Genomic DNA, 20,641 nt, shown 5'->3' on the forward strand with positions numbered 1-20,641 from the left:
AGATAAGTGGAGGGGGGGAGGGTTCTATTGAAGGGAAGCTTGAAGGACCAAAAAGAAATGAGAGAGATGATGTGCAGGGTAGTGAATAACTTAATAATCAAACTATAATAGAATCAGGTACAAAATACATACACAAGAGTGCAGCAGAAATTGGAACGAGAGTAAATAATAATGGCAAACTGACAAAGCTTAAGGTTCTTTACATGGCTTTTGTATCAAGACAGAACAGTTGATGACACAACCAGTCATTTCTAATGGCAGAAATAAATGAATATGACTTGGTAACTAGTATGGAGACATGGTTGCAGGGTCGCCAAGACTGGGAACTCAGCATTCAAGTGTATTTGAATTCCATAAGAATAGGCAAAAGGAAAAAGGTGAGGTAGCTTCGTGAATAATCAGTGCCATAGTGATTCATGAAGTAAATACAACAGATTGTGATGTGCAATCTGTTTGGATAGAATTAAGTAATAGCAAGGGAAAGTAGACACAGGTGGTAGTCCTCTGTAGGCTCCCCATGAATTGCCTCACTGTAGGACAAGGTATAAATCAGGAAACCATGGTGGTGTGTAAGAAGGGTACTATAACTGTCAAGGGCGATTTTAATCTCCATAATGATTGGACAAATCAGACAAACAAGGGTAATTTTGAAGGCAAATTTGTAGAATACATCAGGGATTGTTTCTTGGAGCAGTACTCTGCAGGACCAATCCAGGAATAGGCGATCTAATAACACGCAATGAAATAGGAATAAGAAGAAATCTCACAGTGAAGGTCTCTAGATGGTAGTGATCACAACATGGTTGTGAATTTCAAATTTACTTTGAGGGAGAGCAAATTGGGTCTGAAACCAGTGTCCTTAATGTAAATAAGGGTAATTACATAGGTATGAAGAAAGAGATGATTAAAGTAAGTTAATTAGATAGTCCAAGGGGAATGTCAGGCACAACCAGTATGAGACACTTGGGAAGATACTTCATTATGCTCAGCAAAAATTTATTCTGGTAAAAAAGGAATCATTGAGAATGATGGTTAAGAAAGGCAATCAAGGAGAATATTCAAGCAAAACCGAAGGCATGCAAAGCGCCAAAAACTAGTGGTAAATCAGAGGATTGATTTTAGAACCAGATGACTAAAAACCTGATAAACAGGAAGGAAATGGGTTATAAAACTAAACTGGTAAGAAATATAAAACCAAACAGCAAGAATTTCTGCACGTGTACAAAAAGAGAGTAATTAAACTAAATGTGATGATGACACTGGTGAACAGATAACAGGGATTAGGGAATGGCACATAATTTAAAATAATATTTTGCATTGGTCATCACAGTGGAGGTCATTATCATCATTAAGTTATAGATACAAGGTGCTCCTGGGAGGAAAGATCCTCTAGTAACTTCTATCATGAAGGACAACATATTGGACAAACTAAAGGCACTAAATGCAGACAAGTTGTCAGGACCTGATACCGTGCATCCAAGACTTTTAAAGGGAAGTAGCTACAGAGATAGTGGAGGCATTGATCAAAATATTTCAGAACTAGATTCCTGGAGAGTTCCAGCAGGTTGGAAAACCATTAATGTGATGCTTCTATTCACAAAGGGAGGAAGACAGAAAGCAGGACACTATAAGCAAGTCAGCTTAACATCTGTCATTGGGAAAATGCTACAATCCAATATTCAGGAATTAAGGAGTTAAACATAAGAGTCATGGAGATGTACAGCATGGAAACAGACCCTTCAGACCAACCCGTCCATGCCGACCAGATATCCCAACCCAATCTCGTCCCACCTGCCAGTACCTGGCCCATATCCCTCCAAACCCTTCCTATTCATATACCCATCCAAATGCCTCTTAAATATTGCCATTGTACCAGCCTCCACCACTTCCTCTGGCAGCTCATTCCATACACGTACCACACTCTGTGAGAAAAAGTTGCCTCGTAAGTCTCTTTTATATCTTTCCCCTCTCACCGTAAACCTATGCCCTCTAGTTCTGGACTCCCCGACCCCAGGGAAAAGACTTTGTCTATTTACCCTATCCATGTACCTCATGATTTTGTAAACCTCTATAAGATCACCCCTCAGCCTCCGATGCTCCACGGAAAACAGCCCCAGTCTGTTCAGCCTCTCCCTCCAACCCTGGCAACATCCTTGTAAATCTTTTCTGAACCCTTTCATGGTTAAAAGATTGGTGCAGCTAGAATGGCTTCCATGGGGCACTGGCACGAGTACTGTTGTGGAAAGGAATTTTTCTAGTGAGATGGGCTTTACTTGAAGCAAGGTGGGACCACTGCTGTGGCCACTAGGGCTGTAGAGAGGCCTTAAAACTAATTGGGGAAGGGGTTAAGTTTGGAAGAGGGAAATTTAGGTTTACAAAACAAGAAGATATGCCAGAATTACATGGACAGGCATGTGGACAATTATAACCCAGAGTTGTAAGGAAGAGACAAAGCATATAAGCATTGGATAAGAGCAGTAAATAAGGTCAAAAAGAGAAAATAATGGTTAAAAAAAAGCAAATTTAATGGCACTTTCCTTGAATGCTTATAGTATTCAGGTATAAAAATAAATGAATTAACGCACAAATACAGGTTAATGGGCAAGATCTTATAGCCATTAGACAGACATGGTTATAAAGGACATCAAAGCTGGGAACCAAATGTTCAGGAATATGTGTCTTTTCAAAAAGTTTGGAAGGAAGGAAAGGGTGCTGGGATAGCATAAGTCATAGAATAAGTATGATAGCATTGGTGCTGCAGCTTTTACAATTGAATCTCACCAAATAACTAAGTGGTCACAGGAAAAACTCAGGAAGACCAACCATTTTATTTTCTCACCTGTCTCTCTACTGGAAGCTCTTAGTAGAATGATTTAAAATGAGCAACTCCACAATTCATCATTCAAAGTGGCATCATGCTCAGCTCTTTGTATAAGTTCTGTATAAGTTACCTAAATTTGAACTCAAAATCTTGATAATCTAGCGTTTGTTTGTGTCAAACACACAAGTACAATTAGATACTGAATCAGAGCAGAAACGTAACTCTGTGAACATTTTCATTACATTAAATATTGCTCTGAAACTAACAATAATGCACTCTATAGAAAATAAATTTAAATTCAAAAGAAGCAATCTATGAGCACACTAGTGTATTAGTACCTGTAGATAAAATTTTTGTTGATAAAATCCATCTGTGGTATTGATGCAACATGAACCTTGACCTCCTGCCTTCCTCCAGTCGTACTCAGGTAGTCAACTGTCCATTTTGATGTGCACGAGCCGAGGGGGATTCCTTTAAGAACTGCAGGTTTTCTCTAAGGTTTATGGGGAGGGAAATATAATGGAAATGCAAATTGACATTCAAATCCCATTTGAAAAAATACATTTTCCAGCAGTCAACTATTTTGTGAAATTATATTTGCAGACCTGCTCATAACTGCAGTAGTTATTTGTAAGTATCGCATCCAAACTTTGATTTGATTTATCATTGTCACATGTACTGAGACAGTGAAAAGTTTTGCTTTATATGCTATCCAGGCAAATCATACCTTACACAAGTGCATCAAGGTATTAGAACCGAATATTGAATGTAGTGCTCCAGCTACAGAGAAGGTGCAGACAAAAATCAACTTTAATATATGAGAGAACCGTTCAAAAGTCTGATAGCAGGGAAGAAACTGCACTTAAATGTATTGGTGTGCGTTTTCAAACTTTTCTATCTTCCGCCTGACAGGTGAGGGTGGATGACAGTATAACTAGGGTGGGAGGGGTCTATGATTACGTTAGCTGTTTTCCCAAGGCAGCAGAGAGTCAATGTAAGGAAAGTTGGTTTGCAAGATAAACTGGGCTGTGTTCCCAACTGTCAGTATTTATTGAATGGAAAGAGCAGTTGCAACATCAAGCTGTGATGCAACTAGATAAGATGCTTTCTATGATGCAACTTTAAAAAATTTTAAGTCACTGTGGACACTGTCAGAGCAAGTAGAGGGGCAAAACGACTAAATTTGATTGTGATCCTTCTGTGGTTGAAATTCATTATGTGGGCTCAAACAAGAAGAACAGTCATATCTGCAAGGAATGGAGTGATATGGACTAAGGGTAGGCAGCTGAGCTCTGTCATGGACAAGGACAGCTTCTGCCTCCACAATCTGCTCATCCTCTTCCTCCTCAGAAGATGACTCCCATCCCCCAGTTCCTCAGCATCTAGCATATTGCTTCATTGCTCGTTCCAATTCTGTAGACACAGCGCATCAGGACCTCTGTCTTGATTATCCTCCCAGGCCAGTTCAACCAGTGGAGCTGTACCTTCAACAGCTCTATCATCTGCTCCATGAAGGCCCTGGATGAGGCATAGATGAAATTAAATATGCACTACACATCAGTGCAATGGTGTCATGAGCCATGATCACAATGGGTAGTGCTTGTATTCCAGTAACTAGCTTTATGAGGTCCTGGACCTTAAATACATCAGGTACAAGAGAGTGCTCCAGGATGTACATGCTGTGGCAGCTACAGGGTAGTGGGCACACACTTCCAAGGAAGTGGTAGCCTGATCATTTATCAAGTGCAGCCCCTCCTGTTGATGAATTCTCCAATGTTGCCCAAGCTGACACACTGAGCTCGTCACGGGGGATCAAAATGAATGGTTGGCATTGGTCGGTGTTCTGATACATCTTTGAGAGCACTACTGACAGATCCTACACAGGTCACCCACGGTTTCCTGGAAGGATCCAGTAACAGAGTTCAGAGCAGCAGTCACCTTCCAGCCACCAGGAGAGAGTGGCCTCCTGCAACCCTCAGGTGCTGCTCCAGAATCCAACAAAGCTCTTCAACAGTGTCCTGAGACATGAAGAATCTGGATCAACACTTACACCTCGCCCATCTTCAGGAAATGAAGTTTGGACTGAAAGCCCCGATCCCCTGTGCACCTCATGTATCCTACAACTGTGACCTCTCACTGAGCTGGATGTTCCTCATCCTCCATGCTGGACTGCTGCTGTTCCTGGGCTTGTCGTCATCCCTGATTCTTCAGCCTTCGCCTTCTTAGGTAGGTAGCCACAGTGACCAATATCATACCAGCAAGAGGTCACAGGACTAGGGCTGGAAATGATATACATTGGGAACAGGAGGAGAAAAAGGGTTCTTAGATAGCAGAAGAGTCACTGGTGCCCTACCCTGATAACAAGGGACATGCTTCCATCATTCATTCCCTTCAGGCTCACTATGTGCTGCAACCTGGTGAAGATGGTCTTGGTCCTGCTAGCTGAGTTACTGCTAAATGTAATCAAAAAGGGAGAGAGAGCCTATAGCACTCCATTACCTTTTTTCTCCCAGATCCACATCAAACTTTCAGCTTCTCACTTCATTCGTATAGACTATCATTGAACTTACATGATGTGGTGTAAAATTCCAAGCAGTGGAATGTGGTGAAACGGTTAAAAATTATGTCCCAATACATGTGTGAATCTAACCGGAATGGAGGTGTTGCTTAGTCCCGTGTGAATCTTATTACACACCTCCCCGTGTGAATCTTCTTATCTGTATGTAACCAGAATGGAATGTGTTTTTTAGCCTTGCTCTGCTGTTCACATGAATGTTTATATCTGGAAAAGAGTATATCAGCTGGAAAAGTCTCCAGTTCGGTGAGTCTGCTCCGGGGTTACGTTTAACCGCCGAGCGTGGGTTGTTGGCAACCGCTCTACGAGAACTGACGGCTCCCAGTTCCGGTAACATGTAGAGTGAGTATAAGCCAGACCCGTTGTGGCGACGCTGCGGGGAATAAAATGCCCATATTCTAGCAGACTCGCCTCTTGGTCGTTTGTTCTGTGTCAGACTACTCTCCTACGAACCTGACCTTGAGAATTTTTTAAAACACATGACAAATGATAATGCAAAGTTATGTAGCTCTCACTGCATCGTTGGGAGTTGCACTAATACCGGTTCAGCTTCAGCCTGCAATGGTCTTTTGGAGTGACATTTTTGCTAACTGCAAAATCATTGAGGTGCCCATGGACAATGTGTATGATACCAGTCACATTTGTGTCTGACTCATAAACTTGCCCTCTGCATGAATAGCAAATGAGAAATGAAACGACTGCAAGTTAACTGTGGCTGGGGTTTGCAAATGGATGTGTGAGAAAATTCATGAAGCAATGTCACAGGGTCCAGCAATTGACGATGCTAGACTTTTGTCCATTAAAGTGACACTGACTTCACCCATCCTGGGCACTGCACCAGCTATTTTCTAGCTGCAGATTGCATCTAGGGGACAACAAATGATAGTAGAAATGCAGATTGAAGTGGGCAGACCCTGTCTGGTTACTCGTTACCTCCCTGCTCCCTGCCAAGGACTTCATGTCTCCTTTTGCCTCACACTATCCCAAACACCCATCCATCCCATGTGGAGATCCACTGCATTGAATTTTGTTCTCCCTCAACCCTGTGTTTTTGCTGCAGAAGCAGCTGGCACACGCTGTAGGTGAGGTGTTAGATTGGTGTCTCAGTATGCCATTCATCAAGAATACCTCCCACCCATCACCTCCAGAATGATTCTCAAGCAGTCTGTGTGTCTGCACTAAACAGCACCTCAATGCAGCAGTAGCCTTTGGCTCTCACTGAAACATCAAAGCACTAACAGGATTGGCACAGCAGGCAATGCAAGGCAAGGATACTGCCTGCATTGTGGGTCAGTGCTAAATGAGACTGACTACAACAGCAAGTAGGCAGCCCTGACATGCAATCTGGTCCAATTCTTGGGCATTCAAAATGTTTCTGCTGCAGCCTTTCAATATTAGTTGCCAATGCATGCTGTAATGCGAGTCAGAGCTTCCGAAGGGACCAGCCAGTATATTAGAGAGATGCTACAATGGTTGTGACAGCTTGGCAAATAGCAGATGCTGGAGATTACTGGAGTTTGATCTGATGAGATTAACCTAGCTGCAAATGGCTCCTATGCCCTGCCCTCAACAGCAGAGGTCTGTTCTTTGCTCCAACCTGGCTAACGTTCTCTTGTCCTCAACAGCCAAGGTCCGTTCCATGACGTGACCTGTCAACAGTTGCTTCCTGTGTTAGTGTAAGAGCATGCAAATAAGTGAGTGAATTAGTGACAGTGAACATGTGTAACAGTCAGTGAATGTGTGGGAGACAGTGACAGACTGAGTATGTACGATTTAAAGTTATTGAGTGTGTTTACAGCTGGACTAGTAGAGGAAGTTATAATTATATAGGCTGTCGTCATCATCATTGGCAGACCCTCACAGATGAAGATGACACTTTTCCACTCTCAGGGTGAGTCCACAGTTGGCTGAACAGTCCGACGCAACTATAGACTCTGTTACACCTGGGTCAGGTGGTCATGGGAAGGGGTGGATGGGGCATTGGTGTGGCAACGCGCTCCTTTTTCTCCTGGTTTCTGCTTTTTCCCGACATCAAGTTGCAAGGAGCTTGACACCTTCCTGGATGCTCTTCCTCCACTTTGGACAGTCTTGGGCCAGTGATTCCCAGGTGTGAGTGGGAATGTCGGACTTCACCAGAGAGGCCTTGTGGGTGTCACTGAAGAGCTTCCTCAGTCCACCTGGGGCTTGCCTGTAGACAGCCCATATCTCAGAACCATATGAGTGGGCAATAATCACGACAGCTCTGTATACCATTAGCTTGCTGCTGAATCTGATCTTGTTGTCCTCGAACATCTTTTTCCTCAGGCAGCCTAAGGCTGTGCTAGCACCCTAGAGATGATGCTGCATCTCTTCGTCAATAACTGCTGGTCGACAGGACACTCGCAAGGTATTGGAAGTGGCCACTGTTCTCCAAGGCCTCCCCATGGACCTTGATGGCCAGGGGTTTGGTCAACAATGCCAGGCCAGGTTGGTGGAGAACCTTCATCTTGTGGATGTTCAGGGTGAGACCTACACTCTCATATGCCTCCGTAAGGGCGCAGATGATGGTCTGGATTTTTTTGAGTTTGTATATTGTATTTAATGACGTCATTTACCATGACTCTTATCTCAACATCTCCTCTTATCTGACACATGGTAACCCTCAGGTTAAGCCACTGTCTCTCTTTAATGAGAAAGTAGCCTTATGTCTGGTACGTCGTGACTTTACCTTTAGCATTCATAGGCAAGCCTTTCTACACTGTTAACAATCTTACAAACTCTCCTATGTTACAATGGTAGCATTCCTATTTCTGAGCCAGGAGGTCTGGGCTGAAGTCCCACCTGTTCCACAACATCTCAGAAACCCCCTAAAATTTCTAACACTGTGCTGAACCTGAATTTATACTTGACCTTGAAAAGATTGTTTGATAGCTACAACATTGGTGTTAAATCATTTGACCTTTGCAACCTTAAAAACTCAGATTGTTGATACAAGTGAATTACATTGTGCATTTGGATGCAATTAAAACTTTGAATCACTTTCTTCAGTATAACACAATGCAAGTCATCCAAACTAATTGCACTGACCTCAAGGATAACTGACTGCTTCAATGCTTATAACCCTGACTTTGTCATCAAGGCTTACAGGATGGTGCTGTTGTTGTCTTGTAGAGGCTGAATGCCAACTCTCAGGCACTGCTTCCTATCCTCCTCCTGAACAATGACCCATTACTGAACATCAAGCTGTTATTTCCAGGACTGTTATTAATCTCATCTCCTCTGGAGATCTCACCTCCATAATTTTCTCATAGAGCTCTAACCCCACACAAACCATTTCTACTTCTTCCAAAAATCCACAAACTGCCATGGCACACTTATAACCTGTTTTGCCCGACTGAATTCATTTCTTTCCATCTTGACACTACTTTTTCTCTGCTCATCCAGTCTCTTGTAATACTGAGACGTTCCATCGGTTCCAATTTCCAGTTTCCTGCCCCCAGCCGCTTTCCTCTTTGCCATGGACATACAATCCTACTACAAGTCCAACCACCACCAGGATGGTCTGAAGGCTCTATGCTTCTTCCTTAAAAAGAGGCCTAAACAGTCCGCATCCACAGTTGCCTTCCTTCACCTGGTTGAGTGCATTCTCATTTTGAACAATTTTTCCTTTAAACTCATTTCACTTTGCCCAAGTGAAAGCTGTGACTTATGGATAATTGCCTGGTCCCAGTTATGCTTGTCTCTTGTCAAGTAAGTGGAACGTTGCCCACTTCTATAATTCTTTCTCTGGTACATCAACGAAATTATCAATCCTACTTCCTGCTCGTCCAGAATCAGAAAGATTCATCAATTTTGCTTCAATTTTCATCCTTCCCATATCTTTACCCAGGCTGCAGTTGACTTCTCTCTCTTTCATTTCCAAATATCCATGAAAAACCTATCAATTCCCAACTAAAGTTAACGCAACTACACTTCCTCACATCCTGCTTCTGGTAAGGACTCAATTTCATTCTACTCATTTCTCCACCTCTGTTGGAAGTGTTCCAACGACAGAGAATGATGGGACTTCGATAAGCGTGTTTCTGACAGATTCCTTGTTTCTCAACCAAGAATCACTCGCCACTGTGGTTAACAGAGCCTTTATCATTGTCTGATTCATTTCCCGCATTTCTGCCCTCCATTCTTCCCTTTCGCTTTTTCTGCTTACTCAGTACAGCCTTCAAGAATCAACAGTGAGTGTAAAAACTTCAGAGCATTAACAGTCCACCATTTTAACTTTGTGTAACAGTGCTACTCTGTCTGTGAGAATGATCTCAACCTCACCATTGCCTGTCATTTTAATGTGGGCTGAAAATGTGTTGCTGGAAAAGCACAGCAGGTCAGGCAGCATCCAGGGAACAGGAGAATCGACGTTTCGGGCATAAGCCCTTCAACGTCGATTCTCCTGTTCCCTGGATGCTGCCTGACCTGCTGTGCTTTTCCAGCAACACATTTTCAGCTCTGATCTCCAGCATCTGCAGACCTCACTTTCTCCTGTCATTTTAATGTACCGTCTTGCTCCCTTGCCAACCAATCCATCCTAGGCCTGCTGCAATGTTCCAAAACATTTCACACAACAGGTGGAACAACTCATCATCTGCTTAAGCACTGTACAGACTTCAAGACTCAACATTGTACTTGAATACTTCAGACTACGAACAGTGTCCTCCACTTTGTTTTTTCATCTTTCCCCCACCAACCAAACATAAACATACACACACATTTTGTTCATTTCACTCTCAGAAGAGCTGACCTCTTTTCTCCTATTCAAATCTACCATTCTTACCTATATTATATATTTACATCTCAATTTTTCCTTTATCACAGTTAGCACCCGTTTTGTCTTTTGCTCTGTGCACCCTCACCATCTGATCCATTTGTTCATCCTCACCCTTTGTCAACAATGTAAACCCTATCTTCAGCTCCAAAGATCCACATGTGGACTCGAACATTCAACCTCTCTCCACAGATGCTGCAAGACCTACTGAGTTACTCCAGCATTCGCTATTTTTATTCCAGATTTCCATGTGCACTGTATCATGCTTATTAATTTGAGGGTTCCCTTGCTCCTCACTTTACACACCACCAGCCTTTGCATTCAACGAATAATCCTTTTCCAAAGGATGCCACAATCAAACATGCCTTTCCCCTACCTCGTCAGCATTGTGCAGGGTCCATTCCCATTATGACACTTGAGTCCACTCTTCCATCACTCCGAACACCTCTTCAGCCTCGTTGATACCTTCCTGTTCAATTGTTGTTAATCATGCTTTTATTACCCTTTCCTCATTGTCCAAGGTCCCAAACACTTTTTCCAGGTGAAGCAACAATTTATTTCTACTTATATCAATTTCATTGACCACATCTGCTGCTCACTATGCAGTTCCCCCTCCATGGAATGGGCAACCGTTGTGCGAAGCACATTGGTCTATAAATATGACCCAATCATGTTGTCTTCATGCTACCATTTCTGTCCTAGGCCTGATGTGGCACTCCAAAGACCAACACAACCTGGAGAAACAGCATCTCATTTTCCATTGAGACACCATCAGAACTCAACATCAAGTTCAGCAATTTCTGAGCATGAACACTGTCCTCCTTTGGATTACCCTCTGTGCTGATCACTCCAGTGGCTTGTTTGCATAGGTTTGTTCTCAGCAGAGGTGACTTATTTTCTATTATTCACATCTACCATTAATATCTATTCTGTATCGATTATCACTCCTCTATTATGATTAGCACTCCCTTACCATTAACACTTACTCCTCTTCTTCCCTCCCTACACTCCCATCATTTGTCAACAATAAAACTTGCATATCCAAATGGACTTGAAACATTAAATCTATTTCTCTCTTCACAGATACTGCAAGACCTGCTGAGATTCTCAGCACTTTTTATTTTTTGTATACTTAGATTGTCATCTATTGCTGTAGCTGTTAGTCAACATAGAGGAAATTCTTATCCACAGCAGTTCACCACAAAATGGTTACTTTGTCACATTTGTTGCACATTTAGCTTAAGGCTAAAATTCAACGTTTTTAAATAATGTACATCATTTCCCACAAATCCCATATTTACAAACATTCAGGAAACATTTGGTTTTCTACGAGAAGATTGGCTGTGTCATATGTTGCTGTCCCTTTGGCTTTCTGCACTGCACACATATTCTATGCATTCCATTCCTAATTACTTTTATTTGTACCACCACACTTTTAGAAATGTGGCAGCTTTCATGATTTCATAAGGGTTCGGTTAGCCTTGAGAAGCAGTTTGTCTCTCTCAAATTAATATTCATAATAGAGTTCAGTCTCCTATCAATTCTTAAGGAATTACAAAATGGAAAATGTATCCTTTGGCACATCTTGCAGTACTAATTTTGAATATTTTTCTGTTGAACTAGCATTTCTTAGGAGGAATGTTCTTGCATGATTCACAGTAGTGAAGCCACTCAGCAATATTCCATCTTGATTTCGTCATCAGCTTTGATCTAGGTCCACCAAATGCCATAGAGCTCAGAGGCTTCTTTCCCAACCACTGACTACAGGATTACTACGAACTTTCGGTTTCAACCAAGAGGGTAGTTTGTCCAGACCTAGTTCAATCTCTTCCACTTTTCTAAAGCATTTATATCCAACATGGTACGTAAGGGCTGGGAGAAGTGTAGGCAAATCAGCCCCTCGTGCCTGCTCTGGCATTTAATGTGATCTTGGCTGATTGTATCTTGATAACATACATTGGCTAAGCACCACCATAAGTGAACATATTCTAATTTGGTTAATTAGCTACTTCAATCACACAGTCTGTCGAATACGTTCCTCAAACACGAACAAAGAACAACAGCAGACCCCTCAGACTTTCCAGCATGTTCTGCCAATAAGATCACAGCTGATCAATTTTAACCGTGCTGCACACCCCTGGTACTTTTTCATCCCCTTTGTAATCAAGAATCTATCTGCCCCACCTTAAAAAGTCTGCATCCACTGTCTTTTAAGGAAGGGAATGACAAGCACTCTAAACCCTCTGACAGAAAAAAAACAATTATTAATATTGTATTTGTGGTTCACTAGAACCATTAAATAGAATACAAGCAAGACAGAGGGCAAACTAGAACAGGGAATATTTTATTGAGTGTCCTCTCATCTCCACGGTTAGTCTTAGACTGCCCTCGAGCTTCTGACTCCAGTTCACCTGACCCACTCTCTTAAAGGGGCAACACATACACAACTATATACATAACACCTCACCTTCTATTTCCATTTTCTCCTTATCAGTATATACACATCCAACAATTATAACTGTCATACAAACATTGGAGCTAACATATATACTTCGTCAGGAATACATACGAGAAAAAGAAACATGGACAAAGAAAACGATCCTTCTGTAATTACAGTGACATGGTCAGTCAGGGGGATAGCGATTCCTCAAATATCGTCTCCTTGCCTCAGGAACCTTTTTCACTGCAGTCTCCTGGGATTCTAGCAGCTCCTGAGTCTACTGCATGTATGTCCCTCTTTGATTGGCTGTTGTTGTACTGTGATGCTGCACTGTGATGCTGCTACTGTCTCCTCTCTGAGTATAGCCAACCCCGGCTCAAAGACATATGACTCAATTCATACCACTGGTCCCATCTGGACTGGCTTGATATTCTGAGAGATAGCCCACCCTACCCCAACATTGGTGAGGTGCAGCGACCAGTTGGTCCATGTGCTCCTCCAGACCAGTTCATCCCAAGTCTGCACTGAGTATGAAAACTGCCCTGTTTGAGCCACCACCACAGCTGGGCTCCATTTTTCCCCAGATGGATAATTCCAAGCCAATGTCCTCTCCTCTACGGAATATCCTTGAATTGCGAGGTTCCCATCCTACTGACCATCTGTCCTAGATTTCATTGTCACTTCTCTGATCTCCTCGGGTACAGTAAGTCGAACACAGTTCTCAGCTAGTAGTTGAACATTAAGGACACTGGTCAGCACTAGGTCGTCACATGTGGTGTATTCCAGTACATGCTGAGGAACTTGCTGAGTCACCATCCTGGTGGACCATCCTCTTGCGAGGCCTTTAAGTCTTGTTTCAAGGTTTATACAAATCTCTCTGCCTGGCCATCTGTTGCCAAGTGATATGCAGTCAATCTCATATGTCTGACTCCATGATTTCCAGGTAATCCTCAAATTCTTGCACTACAAACTGTGGACCATTGCCACTGTGTTCCCGAACCTGGTGGATATTTCATCCAGTCAGTCTATCATTACTTCCACTGAGACTGGCTTCATGACTGCCACCCCGGGCCATTTGGAGTGAGCATCCATGACTACTAGCAATATCTGTCCCTCTACTGGTCCATGAAAATAACATGAATCCATTGCCATGGTGATCGAGCCACCTTCCTCATTAATATGAAGGATTCACATGATCCCACTGTCTCCTCAACCTGAGAGTCCAAATCCAGCCACCAATTGCATGGCAATTTCTTTCATTTGTGCCACACTGGGTGCCTTTGGTACTCTTGTTCCAATACTTTTCCTCTTAATGATGGAGGAATAACAATTCTCATACCCCAATTAAACACCCAACTGATCTGGACAACTCCCACGTCGTGGACAGGTAAGGGCATAACCGTGTGCAGTTTCTATGACAAGTCCTTCTTCTCATGACTAAGACCACCACTGGGCTCAAGACTGGGTCAATACTGGTAGCATTCTGCATCTGACTCATGTGACACTGGTACCTTGTCTTTCTGGGAAATGGACATAATTTTCAAGTTCCAGTTGGGAACATCTTTATTTCCTGGTAGTGGTAACCTTGATAAAACATGTGCATTGACCTGCTTGTCAGACTGCTGGTATCTGACCTTATTTGAATCGGCAAACAGAGCCAATGCCTATCTCTGCAGGCATGCTGCCTCATTGATGGCATTCCTGTATACAGGCCAAAAATGGAGGTGAGCAGCCTGTGGTTTGTCAGCAGCACCAAGTACCTGCCAGAAAGGAAATGGGTGACCTTAATACCGAACACAATCTTCATCCTTCTTTTTCCACTTGGGCACACTTATCCTCTGTCTTTGTTAGTGAACTTGATGTGAACACAATGGGCTTCTCTTATCCGTTTGGCAAGATGTGTGATTGTACAGTGCCAAACCCATAACATGAGATGTCACAGACTAACTTCAATGGCAACTTTGGGTCAAAATGAGTCAATACTTCCAATCTTTTTTACAACATGCTTCACCTCCTGCTAAGCGTCCTCACCCTGCTTGGTCCATTTCCATTTCCACCCTTTTCTCAGTTGCCAATGCAGAGGTTTTAGCACAGCTGTTAGATCAGACACAAACTTGCATAGCAATTTACAAGTCTGAAGATGCATCTCAGTTGTGTGACATATTCTCTGGTCTAGGGGCCTTCATAATGACCTCCATCATCTTGGGCACCTTGTGTTGTCCCTCGCCATCAATTACATAGCCCAGGTAATCTATAGAGTCCCTAAAAAAATACATATTTCTCTCTTTTAACACTAGACACCTGGCAATCCACTCAAAGTTGGCCCATGGTCACCTGGAATAGTGCCAGCACAGAAGAGATGCCAAAAGACAATTGCTTGTAGCAGAACAATCCACTGTGTGTCACTATTGTCAGTGGTGTCTAGGACTTCTTCATGTCCGCATCCACAAGTTGGCCTGCGACAGATCCATTTTTAAGTCTTGCATTCCCCCAGGTAGTTCAATAAACAGATCCTCAATAGGTACTGATCTAAACAAAGGGTTGAATTGAATGTGACCCTAAAGCCACTACAAATCCTCTCTGTGCCACCTGTTATTAAGACGGGGATGAATGGAGTGGCCCATTCACTGCTGGCTACTGGTTCCAATCTCCCATGTTCACAAGCCATTCTAGTTCTGCTTCCACTTTCAGCTGGAAGCGCCTTCAGACACCTTGGATGAGCCTTGCACTTCAGTTTAATTTCTACTCCTTTCATTTCCCCCAGAGTTCCCTGAAGACATCCTTTTACCTGTCCCAAATCTCTTGCAAACTCATTTTTGAATCCACCAGCCTATTAACCATGCCCCAGTTTAACTTTAATTTCTGTAACCAAGAGCATCTGAATAATACAGGGTAGTCCCCTTTCACTATGCTCTGAGGCAGTTTGACACACTCGTCCCTTAGCTGTACTTCTATCTGTACACAGCCCTTCACTCACACCATTTGTTCCATGTATGTGCGTGCTGTAATCTTGGCAGGCTCCAATACCATTGCCTTTAGCTTTGCCCATATATGATGTGGGTATCAGAGATACCGCTGTACGTGTACCCCAATTCCATCTTTATTGTCTTACACTCTATCAGCTTCGCCGCATACCAACAGGACGTTTAACTGAAGCTCTGCTGACTCTGAGCCTTCTGCTTCTACAGCAGACCTAGCTGACTCCCAATCTACTCCCTGCCTTGTGATATGTACCTTATGTCTTGTCCTCTGAATTGTATTCTTCTCCTGCTTGAGTTGTATTTGGTGATTTCAGACAATACGGCTCACTAGTTTAGAGCCACGGCACTGTGCCTCTTGTGGGCGGCACGGTGGCACAGTGGTTAGCACTGCTGCCTCACAGCGCCAGAGACCCGGGTTCAATTCCCGCCTCAGGCGACTGACTGTGTGGAGTTTGCACATTCTCCCCGTGTCTGCGTGGGTTTCCTCCGGGTGCTCCGGTTTCCTCCCACACTTCAAAGATGTGCAGGTCAGGTGAATTGGCCATGCTAAATTGCCCGTAGTGTTAGGTAAGGGGTAAATGTAGGGGTATGGGTGGGTTGCGCTTCGGCGGGGCGGTGTGGACTTGTTGGGCTGAAGGGCCTGTTTCCACACTGTAAGTAACCTAATCTAATCTAATCTTGACTGCAATACGTGTATTTCTTGTGGCTACTCTTGTCACAAGATTGGCAGTATACAGTTGGTACCACGCTCTGCTGAATTTACATTATTTTATGCACCAGGGCATCTTCATTCTACTGTGTGGCTTTACAGGTGGCCAAATTCGTTGAGGTAGCAATTTCACAAGCTGTCTTCAAAGCATGGTCTTCCCATGTTAGCTTCTGATGGATGGCTGTGTGTCATAGCCAGAAACCAAATGGTCCCACAAATCATCTTGGAGCAATTCTACAGATTCACAATGTTCTGCTAGCTTCTTTAAGACTGCCATAAATGGGGCATAGAGTTTCCTCCATTTAATAAAATGGAAATGTTCCACAATCATCAATGGGTTTGATGCAAAATAACACCCCAACACCTCACATAGTTCTTGGTATGTCTTCTCCACAAATTTCTCTCGCTGTACCAAACTCCTTTGAACCAAAGTCTTGCTCCCAACAGTACTCAAGAAAACTGGAACCATCATGTTTTCAGCCACCTTATTCACCTTTAAATACACATCCAAATATTGTTTATACCATCCAACATTCTGTCTCTCCATCAAATGGTCCCATGCTCCAAATTAGGCCATCATTTTGTTTTTCTGCTATTTGAATCTAGTCACCATTTGCAACCCGAGTCCCCTCAGTGATTGCTCTCCATGGCAGTCATTTTCCCACTGACTGCGCAAGCACACCTGTTCTTCCCTGGCCGCAGCCAGTCCCCTCAAGAGCACACCCTACAACAACTTTGGTAAGGTCTTGGATGAGTACTCCCCTCTTCAGGCATTGGTTGCAAAGCCAGTCTCCTCACAATTGTTTCAAGTTTGGGGTGCTGAAAAAGCACAGCAGGTCAGGCAGCATCCAAGGAACAGGAGAATCGACATTTCAGGCAAAAGCCCTTCATCAGGAATTATTATGCCCGTAACGTTGATTCTCCTGCTCCTCGGATGCTGCCTGACCTGCTGTGCTTTTCCAGCACCACACTCTCAACTCTGATCTCCAGCATCTGCAGTCCTCATTTTCTCCTCACAATTGTTTTCCTTGATGTTACCTACACAATTGTGCTATTTTTGAAGTTCAGGCATTTGAGAAAGAATGTGACACTTGCACACGTTGTGGGTCAGACCCCATTCTCCTTGCCAGTTCTTGTAATTGTAGTTCATTTGAACAACTAAATAGATCACAGATTAGACAGAAAGTAAACTACAACATGGATTACTTCAGTGCATCCTCACATCTCCACTGGTCTTAGACTGCCCTCTAGCTTCTGCCTCCAGGTCACCTGACCCGCACTCTTTAAGGGGCAAAACACACTCAACTACATATATAACACGCCACCCCTTATCAGTATATATACATTCAACAATTATAACTATTATACAAAGATTGGAGCTAACATAAATACATCACCAGGAGTATACACAAAAAAAACTTGGAAAAAAAACAACTCCTATGTGGTTATATTGACTTGATTAGTCAGTCGGAGGATGGTCATTCCTCATGTACCATTTCATCGTCACAGGAACCTTTTCCAGTGCAGTCTCCTGGGATCCCACCAGGACCTGATTCTTCTGCATGTACATCTATCACTGATTGGCTGTTGTTGCCCTGTGATACTGATGCTGTCTCTTCGGAGTATAGCCAACGCTGGGTCAAAGGCACATGACTTTGGTCGACACCACTGGTCCCATCTTGACTGGCTTGGTAGTCTGAGACAACTCCCCCCAACATTGGTGAGATACAGCAACCAGCTGGTCCATATGATGCTCCAGACCAGTGAGTCCCTAGCCTGCAGAGTATGAAAATAGTCCTGTTTGAGCCACCACCATCACCCCAGATCCATTTTTCCCCAGATGGGTAATTCTGGGCCAACACACTCTCTCTTCTTTGGAATACTGTTGACCGCAACGTTCCCGACCCTTCTGACCATCTGTCCTTCTTGATTTTGTGTTGCCACCTCTCTGCTCTCTTCTGGCCTCAATAAGTCAAAAATGGCTCCCAGCTGGTGATTGAACATTAAAGTCACCTGCGAGCAATGGGTCATCGTGTGTGGTGTGTTCCTGTACATGCTGAGGAGCTTGAGTCGCTGTGCTAGCGAACCCTCCTTGTGAGGCCTTTTAAGGCCTGTTCCAAGGTTTGTACTAATCTCTCTACGTGGTTGTTTGTCACAGGGTGACATGGAACTGATTTCATATATCTGACTGCATGATTTCCAGGTATTTCTCAAATCCTTGCAACACAAACTGTGGACCCTTGCCTCTCACAAGTTGTTTGGAGTTCCTGAACCTGATAAATATTTCACTCATTCTTACTTCCACTGATACAGGCTTCATGACCACCATCTTGGATCACTTGGAGTGGGCATTCACGACTAGTAGCAACATCTGTCCCTCCACTGGTCCCATGAAATCAGCGTGAATCCACTGCCACAGTGATTCCCACAAGGAAGGGGCGGCAACAGTAGCACCTTCCTTACTAATGTGAAGGATTCACATGATTCCACTGTCTCCTCAACCTGGTAGTCCACATTCAGCCACCAAATGTAGCTCCTGGCAATTTCTTTCACTTGAACCACACTGGGGTGCCCTTGGTAGTCTTGTTCCAACACCTTTCCTCTTAATGGTGGAGGAATAACAACCCTCATTCCCCACATTAGACATCCAATAGATATGGACAATGCGCTCCTCCTGGACAGGTAAGGGCATAATTGTCTTTCCTCTCATGACTAAGACCACCATTGGACTCAAGACTGGGTCATTCTTTGTCGCATTCCACACCCGACCTGCTGACACCGGTACCCTGTCAAACTGGGAAAAGTAAAGATTTTCAGGTTCCAGTTGGGAACATCTTTATTTCCTGGTAGTGGTAACCTTGATAAAACATATACATTGTTGTGCTCATCACACTGTTGGTATCTGATCTCATGTGAGTAGGCTGACAGAGCCAGTGCCCATGTCTGCACGCGTGCTGCCTCCATTGATGGTATTCCTGTATACAGGCCAAAAATGGAGGTTTGCGATTTGTGGTATGTCAGCAGCACTAAATGCCTGTTGTAAAGGAAATGGCTGACCTTCTTAATACTAAACACAAAGTTTAATCCTTCTTTTCCCACTTGGGCATTCTTCTCCTCTGTCTTCTTTAGTGACCTCAAGTGAACATACTGGGCGTTTCAGATCTATTCCGCAAGACATGTGACAGTTTTCAGGAAGAGGGTGGTGTTTGTGTGTTTGGAACAAGCTGCCAGAGGAAGTGACTGAGACTGGTAGAATTTCAACATTTAAAAGGCATCTGGATGGGTATATGAATAGGAAGGCTTTAGAGGGATATGGACCAAGTGCTGGTACACGGGACTAGATTTATTTAGGATATCTGGTTGGCATGGATGAGTTGGACCATAGGGTCTGTTTCCGTGTTGTCCATCTCCATGACTCTATATGTACAGTGCTAAACCCATAAGGCAAGGCATCACAGACAGACTGCAGTGGCAACTTCGGGCTGAGATGAGTCAATACTTGACCTTTTTTAGGGCTTGCTTCACCTCCTGGTCGGCCTCCTCACACTCCTGGATCTGTTTCCATTTTTCCGGCCTTTTCCCAGCAACCAAAGAAAAGGTTTGAGCACAGGTTTTACTTCCCAAGATAGCAACGGTGCACGGTGACTCTTTGCGAGCTGTTCCCAGCAGATAATCTCCTCACATCTTTTATAATCATTCTATTCTCTTAAATCTGAATTTTAAGTCAGTCAGAATTACTAACAACGCTCTCTTTAATCTACTTACTTTATTCATAAAATGCTTTGATGATCTGTACAACTGGACATGCCATACATATGTAAACATTCCATTTGTTTGCATACCGAAAACAGAGTAATCATTCGTATTTACAGGTCTGTACAATTACATTTTTAGCTGAAGCGTCAGCAGAGTCCAAATGACTGCGCGGGCCCCCTGTTCTTCTTTAGGCAGGCACATGTTACACGGTGGTCTTTCCCCACCGCACCTTGGCGGCAGCTGCCCCAAGCTTCAGCGTGTCCCTCAACACATAGTCCTGGACCTTGGAATGTGCCAGTCTGCAACACTCAGTCGGGGTCAACTCCTTCAGCTGGAAGATCAACAGGTTTCGGACCGCCCAGAGAGCGTCCTTCACCGAGTTGATTATCCTCCAGACACAGTTGATGTTCGTCTCAGTGTGCGTCCCAGGGAACAGGCCGTAAAGCACGGAGTCTCGCGTCACGGCGCTGCTCGGGACGAACCTCGACAAACACCACTGCATTCCTCTCCAGACTTCTTCTGCGTAGGCACATTCCAGAAGGAGGTGTGTGACAGTCTCATCCC

General features: G+C 43.7%; 1 protein-coding gene across 2 annotated transcripts in view; it reads right to left on the reverse strand.

Moving 5' to 3' along the window:
• Window positions 1-20,641, reverse strand: part of tyw5 (tRNA-yW synthesizing protein 5) — a 63,597-nt gene that overhangs the window by 32,126 nt on the left and 10,830 nt on the right. For both annotated transcript variants that reach the window (XM_043692958.1, XM_043692957.1), the window contains exon 2: window positions 3,160-3,314. In XM_043692958.1, coding sequence (XP_043548893.1) covers window positions 3,160-3,314 — 155 coding nt within the window. The remainder of the gene's footprint in view (window positions 1-3,159; window positions 3,315-20,641) is intronic.

Source organism: Chiloscyllium plagiosum, chromosome 7 (assembly GCF_004010195.1).
Source record: "Chiloscyllium plagiosum isolate BGI_BamShark_2017 chromosome 7, ASM401019v2, whole genome shotgun sequence".
Lineage (NCBI taxonomy): Eukaryota > Metazoa > Chordata > Chondrichthyes > Orectolobiformes > Hemiscylliidae > Chiloscyllium > Chiloscyllium plagiosum.